General features: G+C 39.0%; 1 protein-coding gene across 2 annotated transcripts in view; it reads left to right on the top strand.

Annotated features, from left to right (window-relative positions):
• Positions 1 to 16771, top strand: part of UNC5C (unc-5 netrin receptor C) — a 396611-nt gene that overhangs the window by 323122 nt on the left and 56718 nt on the right. The window contains exons 8-11 of one of the 2 annotated variants that reach the window (XM_072622972.1): positions 719 to 775; positions 2840 to 3031; positions 7939 to 8283; positions 10935 to 11022. In XM_072622972.1, the coding sequence (XP_072479073.1) occupies positions 719 to 775; positions 2840 to 3031; positions 7939 to 8283; positions 10935 to 11022 (682 nt within the window). The remainder of the gene's footprint in view (positions 1 to 718; positions 776 to 2839; positions 3032 to 7938; positions 8284 to 10934; positions 11023 to 16771) is intronic. The other variant, XM_072622971.1, reaches the window with a different exon arrangement.

Raw genomic sequence — 16771 nt, 5'->3', positions numbered from 1 at the left:
AAACTAGGTTATAATTCTATCCAGATTATACTATGTTTAGGATAAATAACCTTACACCCTCTAGGCCTCTATTGATTTTATAATGATTTAAAATAAAAGCCATCCAGTTTCCATTTCATTGACAAACTGCTCACTCCCTGGGCAATACCTATTGGATTCCTATTACATGAAGTGGGGGATGAACAAGAAGGAAATCCAAAAAGTGGATTTCTTTTCCTTAGGCTCAACACAGCAAATGGGTATTTAACCTTTGACCAATGACGACAGGTCTTCTTTAGCTCTATTAGACCAACAGCAAGCTGCTATAATTAAATAAAAAAAACTGTTTAGAGCTTTACTGAATATGTCTTGGGAATTAAAACATATGGCAGGGATAGGGAAAAAAGATTTTCCATATGCTAATGACCCTTGATGCCTGAAATAAATTAGATCCATTAGAGTTTATGCTCAATAAAAGAAAGACTTTAAGCACTCCAAAGTTAGTGACTCGAGACCAGTTTTGCCTCTGAAATTCAATCTGCCTACTTATTAATTCTTAGTGAGGCTCTGGAGCAGACAGGAGATGCAAAATCATAATTCTGTGCTGAATCAGAACTTTAAAGTACCATGAGTTTCTTTTCCTCTTCTTTTAATTAAACCATTTTTCATACTTCCCATTTTGTTCCCCTCATTAATTTGATTTTGTTCCCATTTTTGTACAATTCTTTTTCTTTTCAAGGTTTCATTTATCCTATTTCAACTGAACAGAGAACCCAGAATGAATATGGATTTTCTTGTAAGTGTCATGTTTTGTTTGCATGTTTCTGGCTTGATCATTCATTGTCATTCATCAGTCTGAGTTGTCCTTTCCTATATCATTTATGTGTGCTGGGGGTAGGCACCTAATATTTTCCAACACAGAAAATAAGTTAGTGTCTCCTTGCTGAATCAAAGAAAGAAGAATCATGTGAAATTTAACTTGAAAGAGACAACAAAAAGTCATGAATATGCAGATTCGAGAAAAAGAGACTTCAAAGGCTGAAAAAATAAATTCACAACTATCGGATAAGAAACCATCACTACTGAAAAAGTAATCATGACCTAGGAAGTCTGGGAAATAATAGTTAGCAAAAGGAAACAAAATAAAATTAAGGCAATACGCCTTGCCCGGGGCTCAGAGTTCCACTTGGGGGCCTCATCAGAAACCCAGAGGCAAAAAGGAGCTCCCACAGTCAAAAGCATTTGGGATGTCAGTGGCTTCCTTAAAACATCTGTCAGTTTTCGCCTACACAACAGGAAATCAGATGTTTCTGTACCTTAGCAGAGTAGACAGCAAAATTTCTTTCTTAGATAGTAAATTTAAAGAAATGAAAATGAAAAAAGATGCTCATTTTTGTTGGATTTCTTTCAAAACATAGGCCAAAATGAGGACAATGACAAAGTGAGTCACTCCAATTTGCCTTGGGTTACTTTAGCAGTCAATGCAATTCTTATCCTTACTATTACAAGCCGTCTAGAGGAAATAGACTACTTTCGGGGACATCCTTCCAAGTAGTTTTTGTGGGCCATTCATAGACTTGGACGCAAATTATACTATGGAGTTCAGTAAAGTTTCTGCTCACCAAGACTGGAAGGTTAGATGCGAGAGTTGTGATTTAATCAGAGTAGAGAACTCCCAGTGAGGAATTTCTTTTATCAATGCCAACTGGAACCTTTTCTGCAGCACAGCATCTTAGAGAGTTGCCTAGAGCACTGAGGAGTTGTGACTTGCCCAGGGTAACAGCCCAGTATGCCAGAGATGGCTGTTAAATGCAGGTCTTCCTGGCTCAAAAGGTCAGCTCTCTATCCACTATATCACACCGCCCTCCACATTGAACCAGACCAAGTCAAATGATGACAGGTCAATGAGAAAAATGGTCAAGGTTCCATCCCCACCTTCTATAAGTATGAAAAGTTCCTTCATGGAACATGCTTGATTAGCCTCTAGGATAATCTGACACAGTACCTGATTGACTCAGGTCTTTGTCAAACACACTTAAAGTACAAGGCTATATTTCTTTTCAATGATACATAAAGCAAATGGCAGGCTCTTATCCGTGAAAAAATTCCAAGTTTTGTTGTTCGTATCGTCTCCTTAGGAAAAGCAGCATATCTGGAGAATGAATACTTGTATCCCCCATTTCCTCCCTCCAAAGACCTGATACTTGTTCAGGGTGGGGGCCAGGTGAGGAGGAACAGGGTGTTATTGTTCAGTATTTTTTTCTTTTTCCAGAAAACACAACATTCAACTCTGTCTTTGAGTTCCCAGCTCAGCTTCGTTATGCTACTTATTTTTGACCCTCCCCTCCTCACGCTGAGTTTAGGAGAAAGGAAAGAAGAACCCTGAAGAAGTAAACTTTGTGACTTGGAAAGTTACTTAGGAAAATACTCTAATTCAATAAATACACAGAATCAAAATGTGCCAGACATTTCTAAAAGAATGTTTATGTTTTTAAATGGAGCATCTGTGAAATTAAAAACCTGTTATCCTATTACACACACACACACACACACACACACACACACACATCAATAGCACTCAACTGTTTCTTGTGGGTTGGTAGAATTTTAGCTAAAATTTCTTTACAACCCTAGCACTGAATGATCTGTTATGTTTCCCAATTACAAAATAGGTCAGAACTAGATACATAGAGAATAGGAAAGAAATCCATGATTATTTCCCATTGAAAGGGCTTACTCAAAGAATATAGATTTTGCAATAGATTTGGAATTAACCAATAAAAAAGGTAGTCAATGTCTGAAGGAAAGATAGCAATATGTGTGCCACTGGAAATTTCTGTAACCGATTCTTCCCCTCCAGCGGCTCCTGACTCAGACGATGTCGCCCTCTACGTTGGTGTGGTGATCGCAGTGATTGTATGCTTGGCCATCTCTGTGATCGTGGCTCTATTTGTTTATCGGAAAAACCATAGGGACTTTGAGTCCGATATTATCGACTCCTCAGCCCTCAATGGAGGATTCCAGCCTGTGAACATCAAGGCTGCAAGACAAGGTGAGATGACATTTCATTTCATGTTGATTGATCTAGGTATGTGCTAGAAGCGGTTTCTATACTTAAGTGGATGAGCAGCCACTTGCATAAGGAGGAAAGAACCACCAGTATTTTATTTTTAGAAGTTCAACACATCAAACAAATCAAATCTCAGAGTAAACTAACCTCTGATTGTAGATCAAAGAACTATAGGAACCACAGAGAACATATAACATGCAAAAGAGAAAAGGAATGGGGAAGAAGAAAGGAAAAAGATTAAGTTCTTATCTAATGTGGTTATTTTCTAATGACTGAGAAATTTTTCCTTATAGGGTTTTGTCTCCAGCTTTGGGGAATCACCATCTCAGTGACCTAAAATCTCTGTGTATGGCTTATGTAAAGAATGGGAAGGGTAGAAAATTTGTTTGCTATGAAGTCTGATTGGGTTGTCCATGTATTTGAGGTTGAAGCATTCCTAATAGGGGGTCAAAATTGCTTTGCTACATTACACTAGTATTAGTTAGAGTATTTATGCAGTAAGGACATTAACAGACTTGGAAAAGTTATTTTTTCTTTAGTATACAGCCTTATTTTCCTCTGTGGTTCATTGATTTTCATAGGATCCTAGGGTCTAGAAACTGCAAGGGACCTTACAGTACTTCTAATCCAACCCACTCACTTGACAGGGAAAGAAATTGAAATCTAGAGAGGTTAATTTACTTCACCAGTGACAAAAAGGATAGTATGTTGTAGACTGAGGACTCAAACCCATACCCTCTGTCTCTGAACCCAGTCAAATTTGTTAAAGGTAAAATAAGGTTTGAATACCTTGTAATTTAGCCATCTTCATAATGTCAATAAGCAATGAAAACATTTCAGAATCTTGTGTCAGAAATTTATTTAAAATGTGCTATTTCAAGGTTTGCTGGGATCTAACATAGGGTAATATCCCCACTCAAGTACCAAAGAACTTTGCCACCTGGACTTCCCACCCCCCTGTTCTTTTCCCTTTTAGTGGAGTAGACAGAAGGATTACTGGGATTACTTTAAAACCATCCTGAAGGGACTGGCAAGTTTGAGCCAGATATGTCAGAGAAATAGCCTTAAGCTCCCAAAAAGGCTTTTGTCTCCACTCATTTGCCTCAAACTAGAGAGGTTTCCTCCAGGCCAATTGGCAATTAACAAATGTAGACACCACTTACTAGACAGTGAGTAGGGAAGGGAGGGTAAAAAGGCCCACTGTTATCCCGGGCACCTCCCTGGTGGCCAATGTCCTGAAGGAGCCCCAGAGTAAAAGGTACCCATCAGAGCAATCTCCCTTGGTTCCTGTAAGTGTCAAATGGTCCTACTTATAATTCCAGTACTCATGACATTCCATCTCCTTCTCCATGCCTTTTCATAAGCTGTCTTCCATGCTTGTAATGCACTCTCTTCTCTCATCCACTTCCTACAATCCTTGGTTTCCTTCTAAGCTTAGCTGAAATACTACATCCTACATGAGGCAGCTCCTCAGACCCCTAGAAGCTACTCTCACTTCCTTCAAAAAAGATTGCCTTATATTTACTTGCTAAACCTGATACTTTTGTATCTCCATATACATGTATATGGATTTTTTAGCCTCCATTATTTTTATCCAAACACTTTCTGGACAAAAAAAATATATTGTGATAGATAATAAACTCATGTGAGCCAGGTTCTCCCACTCCCTTCCTGGACTCTGTAAATTCACTTGATTCTGAACCATTTAAAGGCTGAACCCAAAGCAACCAGGTTCCAATGATAGAGACCCCTCATCAAACTATCATAAGGGTAAATCAACATTTCTTCCTTAGATTCTCCATCGTGCAACCTCCTCGAGCTTTCACAACGGTGGCGCCAGATGATTCATCTATAAGGAACTTGGTGCTATCTTTTGCATGTGTTCATTCAGCTTCCAATCTCAGGCTCCCTATCCATTACCCTCTCTCAGGTTAACAGCAAAGACTTTGCACATTAACATCGAATTATAGGTAGTGATGCAGAAGAAATCCTTCATCTAGTTAAAGGCCCACTGCTATTGGGAACTCCCCAGTGAGGAAACCCCTCTACCAGTCCTGACTGACACCTTCTCTTATAGTCTCAGAACAGCATGTTTTAACCTTTTCCACATCATGGATCTCTGTTAAAACCTACATGATGCTCTTAAATGCATAAAATAAAGCACAAATTATGAAGGAAATTAGAGGTTAATAAAAATAATAATATTTTTCCCATCCAAGTTCACATTCCCCCTGAAATCCAAGAGGTCTGTGGACCTCAGGTCAAGAGCTCCTGTCTTAGCAAGAAGTTAGATGACTTGCCCAAGGTCCCACAGGCTATATATATCAGATTTAGAATTTTAATTCAGGTGTTCTTGGCTTCAAGGCTAGCCCTCTATCCCCTGTGCCATACAGGGTACTACTTAAGTATCGTGTATTATAGTGAAATCTTACTTTCTATGATGACCTAATATGATCTTTCTAAGATGATCTAAGATAATCATAGAATCTAAGAATTGGAGGTGACTTTTAAAGGCAGGTAGTTCAGTGGAAGGAGAGCTGGCTCTGAGATGAGAGGGCCTGGGCTCAGGACCTTCCTGTTTCACTGACCATCTGGGTGATTCTAGTCAAGTCACTTAAGGTCTCTTAGTCAGTATCCTTACTTATAAAAGTGACCTGAAAGGGTCCCTTCCATTTATAAAATCAATGAGCCTATGATCTAGTTCAGCCTTATCCTGGATAGGTCAATATGCATGGCATGAGGTCACCTGCCCTCTGCCTGAACACTGCCAGTAAACCCACTATCTCAAATGTCAAACCCCTGGACTTTTGAATAGCAATGATTGCTAGAAAGTTTTTCGTTATTTTGAGGCAAGCTCTATCTCCAGATAGCTTCTATTCTAGATCTTCCTGTGAAGAATAAATCTAATCCCTCTTCCATATACCAGCCTTCTAGATGTTCAAGGAAAACTATTATGATGCCCCTTAGCATTCTCCTCTCCTGATTAGACACCCCTCATTCTTTCAACTGGTCCTCTTCTAACATGGTTTTGATCACCCTAAGCATCTTGATAATTCCCTTTGGACCACATCCAGTTCATCAGGATCCCTATGAAAGTGTAACAGCCAGTGATGTCCAAAATGCTACTGATGTGTCCTGATCCGCATGTCAGAAAGGGGCTGTTACTTCCCTTTCCTGAAAATGATACATCTGTTAACACAGCCTAAGGTGATATGTAAGCTTTTTTGGCAGCTGGGTCATACTGGTGACTTACGTTGGACAAGCTATTAACTACTCTAGCCTCTACTTATTTTTGCCATCCTTCTATAAGAGAAGCAGTGTGGCAGAGAGGATGGAGCTAAGACCATTCTGATCCATGCTGGCTGGGTGACTGTGGGCAAGTCACTTAACCCTTCGGTGTTCTAGGGCAACTTTCTAAGCCTATAAATTATATAGAAATTTCCTAGCTGCACTGAAAGAAGCAATTTCCTTACCAGAGAGTTTCTTGTAAAAGAAAAATCACAGATTTGGTCCCTAACCCTATATTTGTATCATTGATTTTTTCAAGTTAAATATGACTTTACATTTAGCCATGTCAGATCACATCTTGTTGGATTCAGTCCCCTGCTCCAAACTGCTAAAAGCTTTCTGGATTCTAATTCTGTCATCCAGTTTATTAGCAAACCTTCTCTGCCTTGTGTCATCTGCAAATTTAACAAGCATGCTTTCAATATCTTCATCTGAGACGCTGATGAAATTGGACATAAGAGATGACTTCATCGTACTACTGGACACCATCTTTCAGGAGGATATCAGATTATTATCTGATATACATTTCAAATACATTATCTGTCTTTCAGATACATTAGTCTGGTCTTTTTAGTTACACTCTACCAACCAGAAAAAAAATCACGCGATTGTACTTCCATCCCACTTACATTCCCCCTTTTGTCTTTGAAACTGTCTTAAAAGACTGTCAAATTCCTTGTGGAAATTCATATTAATTATGTCTGTGTCATTTCCCTAATAAGGAAATGAGGTTAGTCTGGCATAACTTGTTCTTAATGGAGAAATCCCAACTCTTAATGATCACTTCTTCTGTTTCTAAGTGGCTACAAACCATTCATTTAAAATGTATTCTAGATTTTTCCTGGAGCTGAACATCTGTCAAGTTCACTATTTTATATTTCCCAAAATCTACCTTTTCAGTTTGAAAAACTGGCCGTTTGCCTGGGCAACCTCCTTGAGTCTTCAGAGATTACTGATCCTCATTCAGTAATCGAATCTTCCATTTCTGTCAATGTCGGGAATGTAATTCCTCTGAATTCATTTTATGCAGCTAGACACTCTCTTCTTCCCTCCCCTCTCTTAGGTTTCCATTCCCTCTTACTCTGTTTTTTCTACCCTTTCCAGTATGAAGATCATTCTCCTTGCTAGAGAAGATGGAAAGAAATAGGAGTTGAATAATTCTGTTTTGTCCCTGTTGTCCTTCCTTATTCTCCTTCTTGGTCTGATCATACCGGGGAAAGTGGTTTTTATCGTCCTTCCTTAGCATTTTTCCAGCACCTCAGCTCGTTCTGAGTATTAGCCTTCCTGATTCTATTCTGAAAGGTTTGTACCACTCTTTTGCTTCCTTCTTCCATGTTTTAGATATGTATTATTAAAGCCAGAGGAGCTAAAACAGTATTCTTAAGGGTGGTACATGGAAAACAAGGCAAGTATAGATCCAGACAGCTACAGTGGGTCCAGATTACCTTCTGGCCATTTTCCAGCAGGTACTGAGGCCCTCTTGCAAATCTTTATGCTAACTGAACCACCTTTCCTTTGGGAACCACAAGCTATCAAAGAATTAATTTGTCTAGGTTGGCCAAAATAAGGCAATGAAATTGCTCTTTCTTTTTCAAACACAGATCTCCTGGCGGTACCACCAGACCTTACCTCAGCTGCGGCCATGTACAGAGGCCCTGTCTATGCTTTGCATGATGTCTCTGACAAAATCCCAATGACCAACTCACCAATCCTCGATCCTCTACCCAACCTGAAAATCAAAGTGTACAATACCTCAGGTGCTGTAACCCCACAGGATGAATTATCAGATTTCACAGCCAAGCTATCCCCACAAATTACCCAGTCTCTGCTGGAAAGTGAGACTCTCAACTTGAAGAATCAGAGCCTGGCTAGACAAACAGACCCATCGTGCACTGCTTTTGGGACTTTTAACTCTCTTGGGGGACACCTCATTGTCCCCAATTCAGGTAAGTTCTAAAGGTTTAAAATGCGAACACTCAGTTTGATACCTTTTCCCTACCAAAAAAAAAAAGCCCCATTTTTCCCCACCTCATTTGCCAGACCATGAAATACAGGTCACCAACTGGGCTCTGTTATTGACTTAGATTAAGAGAAACATTTTCTTTCAAGTTCATTTGTCCTTTCTCCAAAGCTCTGCTCTTCCCCAACAACTAACTACCAGAACCCTTCTCAAAGAAACACACTTAGAAATTTTTTGAAATAAGGTATCAGTTAGGCCATTGACCTTTTTTCAGCACTTAGCGGACAACTTCAAGTCAGAAACTCTTGCTGTGGTCACCATCCATACAAAGGATAAATTAGTTAGAAATCACATCGGTTGGTTTCGTTCCAATTTGCTGTAGAGGAAGAAGAATTTTAGAATGCTGATTTTTTCAGATGATGAGGGGACATCATAGAGAAGGACCAAGATTCATTTATTAACTTGACTCTTTATTATGCATCTATCAGGCACAAAGGGTAACTAAGCCACTCACCATCCATTGATTTTTCTATTTAAAGAGCAGAATTTCATTATGCTTTCTTTTGTAGGATCATTTAGATTTCACCATTTTATCTGGCAATTACCTTCAGAGAAGCCTCATAAAAGTATTAAAATCAGACCCTAGGACAGAGTCGTCACATTTCATTTTTGTTTTCTCTTAAAATGATAATAGGCATTCAGAAGAGCAAATGGTTTCCTCAAGTAAAGTGTCTTAATTTTTCAAATTCTAGTTGTGAGCTTTCAATAAATATGGTGTTAGAAAGCAATACCACCCACACTAGGACCCACAAGAAAAAAAAAGACATGAAAATTCTAATGATTTCCCCATCCCTTCTTCAGTCAAATACAAACTCCTAGCATTCCTGAACTGTTAACTGGACCAACTTTCCATAGCTTTTTCTCTCACAATTTCCATCATGACAGTACCAATCCATCCAGGCAGATTTCCTTACAAATGTCCTAAAATGTCATTCCTGTTACTTCTGTCTTTCCTTCTACTCTGTTCCCTGCCTAGAAGACAAATCACTCCTCTCTGCTCATCTTTAGCTATTTAAGCTCTACACTTCCTTCAAGGAGCAATAGAAGTCTCCTCTCCTCCTTGGTGAAGTTTTCCTTAACTTATCATTTCTCCTCAATCATCTTTCCTTACTTTCCTTTGTTTTCTAGTCATATTATATATACATATTATATACACACATATGCATATATATGTATATACATGTGTGTATATGTATGTGTGTACATATATACATATATATGTATGTATGTATGTATGTGCATTCTTGTCTCTTCAACTAACCTTAACTGCCTTAAAGGTAAAAACATTTTCTTCTGTTTCTTTTGTATTTCCCAAAGTATCCTGCAAAAGCAGGGCATTTGCTATGGAGGAGTGATTGCCATGGTCAGTAGAAGTGCTTATGGAATCTAATTTAACTTTAACTGAAAAGCATCTTTGTGCTATGCAACTTCAAAATGTGAAACCACATCCTTTTGGATGACCCTGTAATCTTGCTCATACATTAGGCTCAAATATAAAGCCCCAAATAAGATATACAGGCAATGGGGTACAGAAATCTCTCTAGCCCGATAGGAAAATAGAAGGGAAGGGGATGGAGGGTGGGGGCTTGATAGAAGGGAGGGCACATTGAGGGAAGAGGTAATCAGAATGCACACCATCTTGGGGTGGGAGGAGGGGAGAGATGAGGAGAAAATTTGGAACTTAAAATCTTGTGGAAGAGAATGTTGAAAACTAAAAATAAATTAAAGAAAAAATGTAAACCCAAAAAGTGAGCCAATTTTTACAGATCAATTGACCTACTGAAACAAAATCAAGCAACTCTGGACCATTATGGTGGCTGCCCTAGAGCGATTTCAAGTCTAAACTCGTGCCTCTAAAATTTTGGTTTCAAGACCACTTTACACCCTTTAAAAATCATGGGGGAGAGTGCCCCTCCATAGAGATTTTCTTTATGTGGATTATGTCTCTTGATATTTACCACATTAGAAATTTAAAATCTTAATGTTATTATGAAAATCATTTTAACTTTGCAGACCCGTAGAAAGGACCTCTATGTTCCTCAGAGGTCCCCATACCACAGTTTGAGAACCATTGATTTAAACCGTGATACTGATAAAACAGACATGTCCTTTCCAAGATTCCTTTGCTAACTTTAAAATATGGCATTCTGCTGGCTTTGGCTTTCACAGGGGATTTTTGTAATTAAAGAAGAAATGCCTGGGGAGACATGTCCCATTACAGCAGTTTGAAATTTTACAAGTAATTTTTTTTCCTTTAGTTTCGCAGGGTAAGCAAAAATATCCATCTGCTTGCTCCTTGACTAAAATAAAGCTTTTAAAAAATTCACTTCTACCCTTCATATATTTCCACAAAGGCACAGAAGTAGCTGTGCTAACTAAGATAGCCAGTAAACAAGAAAGTCCCAGCAACTGGGAAGATTTCCCTTTTATCAAAGGGGAACAAAGTAGACATATGGCTGCCTTTTCACAATCTGTACTCATTCCTTTAGATAAGCTGTGTTGGTGGTTTCTGATTTTTTTTCCTATTTAATTCATTTTTTTTTCTCATTTATGTGTGTATGTATACCTGTTGTTTAGGAGTGAGTTTGCTGATTCCTGCAGGAGCCGTTCCACAAGGGAGAGTCTATGAAATGTATGTGACCGTACACAGGAAAGAGAATATGAGGTAAAAATTGTTTGCGGCACACTCAATTTTATCACTGTTATATCAGATGTAGTAAGTAGAAATTGGGCTTAACCCATTTACATTTTATATTGTCTGTTGACTATAAATAAATCATATACTGGCACCTTTAGCTCCCTTCATGGCTCAGCTCAATTACCATATCCTTTAGACTTCTCTCGATTCTTCTAGCCAGTCAGTCTATCACTTAATTAACAAGCATGTAGTAAGTGCTTAACACATCCCAGGCATTGTGTTAAGCCACCACTTTTCCTTTGTCGTTTCGTATTCATTTTCTACATATTCTGCACTTGCTTAACTTTGTACAGTTGTTTGCCATCTTAGAATGGAAGTTCCTTGAGGGCAGAGACTGTCTTAGTTTTATATATTTTATTTCTAGTACTTAGTACAGTCTGAAAGCATTTAACAACGCTTATATACGTATATACATGTATCTATATGTGTATTCACAAATGTAGGAATATAAGCATTTACCTTTTTTATATGTCTATATAAAATAGCTAGGATATCATAGTAAAGCCCTGCCAATTTCCTAAGCAAGCTTAGATTCAATATCTTACTTGATTTTCACAGTGTTGTGAGGTATGTGCTCCTATTATCCCCATTATACAGATGTGGAAACAATTGTTCAAAAGAGGTTAATTGTCTTACCTAGGATCACACAGCTCATAAGGGTCTGAGACAAGATTCAAACTCAGGTGTGCTTGACCTAACTCCACAGGCACTTCCTGTGGCTGTGATTATATACCTAGAAGGGACCTTCAAGGCCACCTAATTCAACCACCTTATTTTGCAGTCAAGAAAACTGAGACTCAGTGATAAAAAGACTTCTCTATGGTCACAGAGTTAGTAAGAGTCCAAGAAGATCTGAACATAGGTTATCTTGACCTCAGGCCTAGCTCTCTCTAAGATGCTACATTATGCATGTATACACACACACACACACACACACACACACACACACACACACACACACACACACACACTGATCCCATTTATTTCAAACACCTAATAAAGTTATATTTGCTAGCTCTGTTTTGGTGCATGAGCTTTCTAAGGACACTCTTGGCTATTGATACAATTGCCATTTTCACTGTGCATCAACCAAGAGCATATGTTCTAAAGCAGCAGGGAACATGACTAATTTGTATAACCTAAATGGAGAAGAGGCAGTGTGCATGGAGAGAGGACTGGTTTTAGAATAAGAATGATCTGCCTCTCACACATCCTGGCTCTCTGACAATGGGCAAGGCATTAACTTCTCAGTGCCCCTGGCAAATTCTCAAATAATATAAGTTATAAATCAGTCACCAGTCTGCATAAGGGAGGGAAATTTCTAGACTGCTGATTCTCCACACTGTTGACATCTCAAGTCTAGGACAAACAAAAAAGAATGAAACTGCACAACTGGAATTATTTAGATCATGGGTAGTGGAAGTTTAGTGGAAAGAGTGCTAGTCTTCAAATGAGAAGGCCCAAGTGTATAGCCTGGCTGTGCTACCTCCTAGCTATGCGAATTTAACCCTTTCCTCCCTTAATTTTCTTATCTATAAAATGAGATAATACTGGCACTTCTAACAACATAGTGTTGTTGTGATGACCAAATGAGACTGTGTATGCAAAATGCTTTAAGAACCTTAAAAACTACCACAATCCACAAATAGGTGGGATCTCAGAGGCCTAGGAAAAACCCCCTGATTTTACTGAAAGGGAAACTGAGGCCAAGGAAGACAAAATAACTTATCCCCAGTCCAAAGGTGCAGATCTAGTGCTCCTGCCACCATCGTACACAGCACTATATAAATCTCAGCTGTTATACAGATGACCATAAATCTTTCCCATTTCTATTTCTCCCCTTGAAAGCCATTTGCCTCCTGAGAATTAGAGATAACTCCTCTGTTTGAAAACTTACCGAGTCTGAGATCAGTGTTTTGTCTGTTCTGACTTCCTTCCTACCTACTTCCTCCATTCATGGATAGTATTAAAAACTTAGAGGCACATTTCTTAGCTTACTAACTTATTGTTTGCAGTGATTCCTACAGCTGAAGTTCTTTAGGCTGAGGAGATCCCAGATATTTCGATATTCACATATTGAAAGTATTAATTTCATAACCAGAGACGGGCCAATTTGCATGGTATGATAATTCTTCAACCTCAGCCCCACAGTTTTGTATTCCCTGATGTCCTCCTCCCTTCCCTCTCCTCTAATCCCATATCTACCTATAGGAAGTTTGATCCACAGTCAAAGAAACCTTCATGATTTTCTCCTTTGACCAGATATAGCCTTGAAGTGTTTGAAGTGTGGGCCTCCATGAGTCCTGACTGAATTGTTTAGCCAAGTGGTTGTGAGGGGTCATATCCTGTGTGTACAAAGGAGAGCCAAAATCATGGAACAGCTGGCAAGGATTTGGAGTCATCAAGTCTACTTAGCATGGGAAAGGTCTGCAAAGTTCATCTATCCCAGATTGCCTCCCCACACTCTACAGATGAGGAAAATGAAATCCACTTGTCTCTTCCATATAACAACTTTCCCCACCATGATTTCAGTATATCTTAGATTAGCATAAGAAATTAAATGGAAATTTGAGGGAGTCTTCTGACCCCAAAATGAACACTTTATTGCTCTTTCTACTACAATACAAACTGTACACCCCAAATTCACTGCTTATCCACTTCATCACCCTGACTTTCTCTATTTATATAGAGTCCTCATGACCCTTCTTTCATACCAGGTGTCCAACCCAAGCACAACTGGAGGGAAGGAGGAACCATTTTTGAGTTTATCAAATGGGTAGAAACTTTAATAAGAGTTGAATGCAAGTAATCTGAAAAAAAAAGGTTAATTAAATTAAAGTTCTCTTCCCCTCAATGTTTCTACTAGGGAGAAGGAGTGAACACAGAACTCTTGACAGAATATTACTAGATATGTATAGACTATTTCATGCTAATGAGACACCTAAAAATAAAAGCTCTGAACAGAAATTATTCCTTTGTTTCTTTAGGACCAGACCATCTTCATGTATTTGGATGGCCAGAGGCTGGCCAGTTAACTTGGGATTTACTGGTTAGATTTCTTTTCTTTCCTTTCTCTCTCTCTCTTTCTTTCTTTCCTTCTTCCTTCCTTTCTTTCCTTTCCTACAACCCAATGTTCTGAAGCCCATAGATTGGACAACAATAGGTCCCTGCCCAAGCTCCACTTAAGGGCTGTTTTCTGGACCCTCCTGGCTTAGAGTGATTATCTGTAGTAACTGTTTCTCTTTCCCTCCCAGCTTGATTTAGTTATTTTTTTTTCATTAAAGTGGCCATTCTCTGACTACTTCTTAAAGAGGCCTATTCACCTCTTAGAGTAGGCAATACCTCACTCTAAGGGAGTACCTGAAAAGGCCTTACCCTAGAAAAGCCAAGGTCTCCCATTGCATCCTGGGCTGTCTCCACTCCTGCTAATCAATGTCTGGTCACTGGATCCAGATGGCTCAGGAGGAGAAAGTGAGTTTGGTGACCTCGCACAGCCCTCCCTCACTCAAAACAAAGTCAAGTGAAAGTCATGTCATCGTTTCTCTGATGTCTTCTCTGAAAATGAAGGACAAACACAACCAGTAAGCGCCAAATAATTTCTCTTTCATATTTTTTTCCTTTATTTACCTATTGTAACTAGGGGGTAGCCAATTGTCTTCAAGTGGACAGGAGGCCATGAGATCTATGTAAGAAATAAGAAGAATTGGAAAATAAGTTATTGGCCTAACCAACCATAAAGTCCATTTGGACTGACCCAGGGAAGAAGCATGGTGCCATTACAGGTTTAAAGGGCAAATGAATCCAATCATCTCATCATCCATTAATAGTACCAGTTCTCTGGGATTTTTCTTGCCAAATTCTCCTTCTGCCATTGTAATCTATCTAAACTGTATGTTGTTCCTTAGGATCCAAACCATTGCCTAGATAGTTTGACAAACTAACAATGGACATTTTTAGGGCCCTGTTTAAAACTCATGCATGTATACCTTCCAGCAATTCAAAATCACCTATGTAAAGCTTTACAAAGCACTTGAATCACAACAGTTCTGAAGGGGAGGCAGAAAAATGTTTTTATCACTACAGTGTTTAGCACATAGTAAATATTTAGTAAATGCTTTTTTACTCATTCATTCAGGCACTTGTTCATTTTAAATATTAGGAAACTGAGGCTATAAAAATTTAAGTAAATTACTCAGGATCACAGGATTAGTATCAGAGCTAGGACTCAAAGTCAGTTCTTCCAAATCCAACTCCAGTATTCTTTCCTTAACACTATATTTCCTCTCTGAAGGGGTAGCTAGGTGGTACAGTGGATAGAGCACCAGTGCAGGAGTCAGAAGGACCTGAGTTCAAATCTCACCTCAGACACTGGACACTCACTAGTTGTGTGACCTTGGGCTAGTCACTTAACCCCAACTGCCTCATCCTGGGTCATCTCCAGTCATCCTGATGAATATCTGGTCACTGGATTCAGATGGCTCTGGAGGGTAAGTGAGGCTGGTGACCTACATAGCTCTCCATCACTCAAAAACAAAGTCAAGCACAAGTCATGTCATTATTTCTCTGATGGCATGGTCTTCTTTGGCAATGAAGGACAAACACACACACTAATTTCCTTTCTGACATGATGTTGCCTGGGTCTTGACTTTTGGATTGTTCATATATAAGTACTAAGAAGATGTCCATCCATTTCAACTAAAAGTGAAGTCAGCTCCACTGGTAAGACACTTCATTAAATTCTGGGACTACAAAGAAAGGCAAAACACAGTCCCTGACCTCAAAGAACTTACAGTCCAATAAGGGAGACAATATGCAAAAAAACTATTTATAAATAAGATACATACAGGCTAATTTTGGAATAGCCTCAGAGGAACTGGGAAAGGCTTCTGGCAGAAGGCAGAGCTTAAGATAACATTTGAAGGAAGCCAGAGAAGGAAGGAGGCAGGGATAAATAAAAAGGGCATTCCGGGTATGGGGACAGCCATTGAAAACAATCATTTGGGAGATGGAGTGTCATATGGGAGAAAAAGCCAAAACGTCAACATCACTGAGAATGTGGAAAAGAGTAAAATGTGCAAAAACAAGAAGGTAGCAAGGAACCAGGTTATAAAAGGGTCTAAAAGTCAGAAGATTTTATATTTGATCCTGGAAATAATATATTTAGTTTGTAGAGTATGTGTATTTGTAATTTGAATGTGTAAAGAATGTGTGTGTGTGTGTGTGTGTGTGTGTGTGTAAGAGATCAAACCTACACTACACTTTAGGAATACTTTGACAACTGAGCAGAAGATGGACTGGAGTAGAGAGAGACTTGAGGCAAAGAGATCAGATCAACCAGCGGGTAATTGCAATAGTCCAGGAATGAGGTGATAAAGACTTGTACCAGGGTGGTAACTGGATCAGAGAGAAGAGAATTTATATGAGAGGTGTTATAAGGGTAGAAACTACAGGATATTGGAAGTAAGTGAGAGTGAGGAGTCTAGGATGATTTTTAGGTTGTAAGCCTGAGTGACTGGGAGGATGGTGTTGACCCTGACAGTAATAGGGAAGTTTGGGAGTGGGTAATGAGTTCAATTCTGGATATGCTGAGTTTAGGATGTCTATAGGACATCCAGTTGGAAATGTCTGAAAGGTAGTTAGAAATGTTAGACTGGATGTCAGAAGCAAGGTTAAGGCTGGTCAAATAGATCTGAGAGTTATCAGCATAGAGATGATC

The sequence above is a fragment of the Notamacropus eugenii genome, chromosome 7 (genome assembly GCF_028372415.1).
Source record: "Notamacropus eugenii isolate mMacEug1 chromosome 7, mMacEug1.pri_v2, whole genome shotgun sequence".
Lineage (NCBI taxonomy): Eukaryota > Metazoa > Chordata > Mammalia > Diprotodontia > Macropodidae > Notamacropus > Notamacropus eugenii.
The sequence above is the reverse complement of the archived record's forward strand: the minus strand, read 5'-3'. Positions and strand labels throughout refer to the sequence as shown.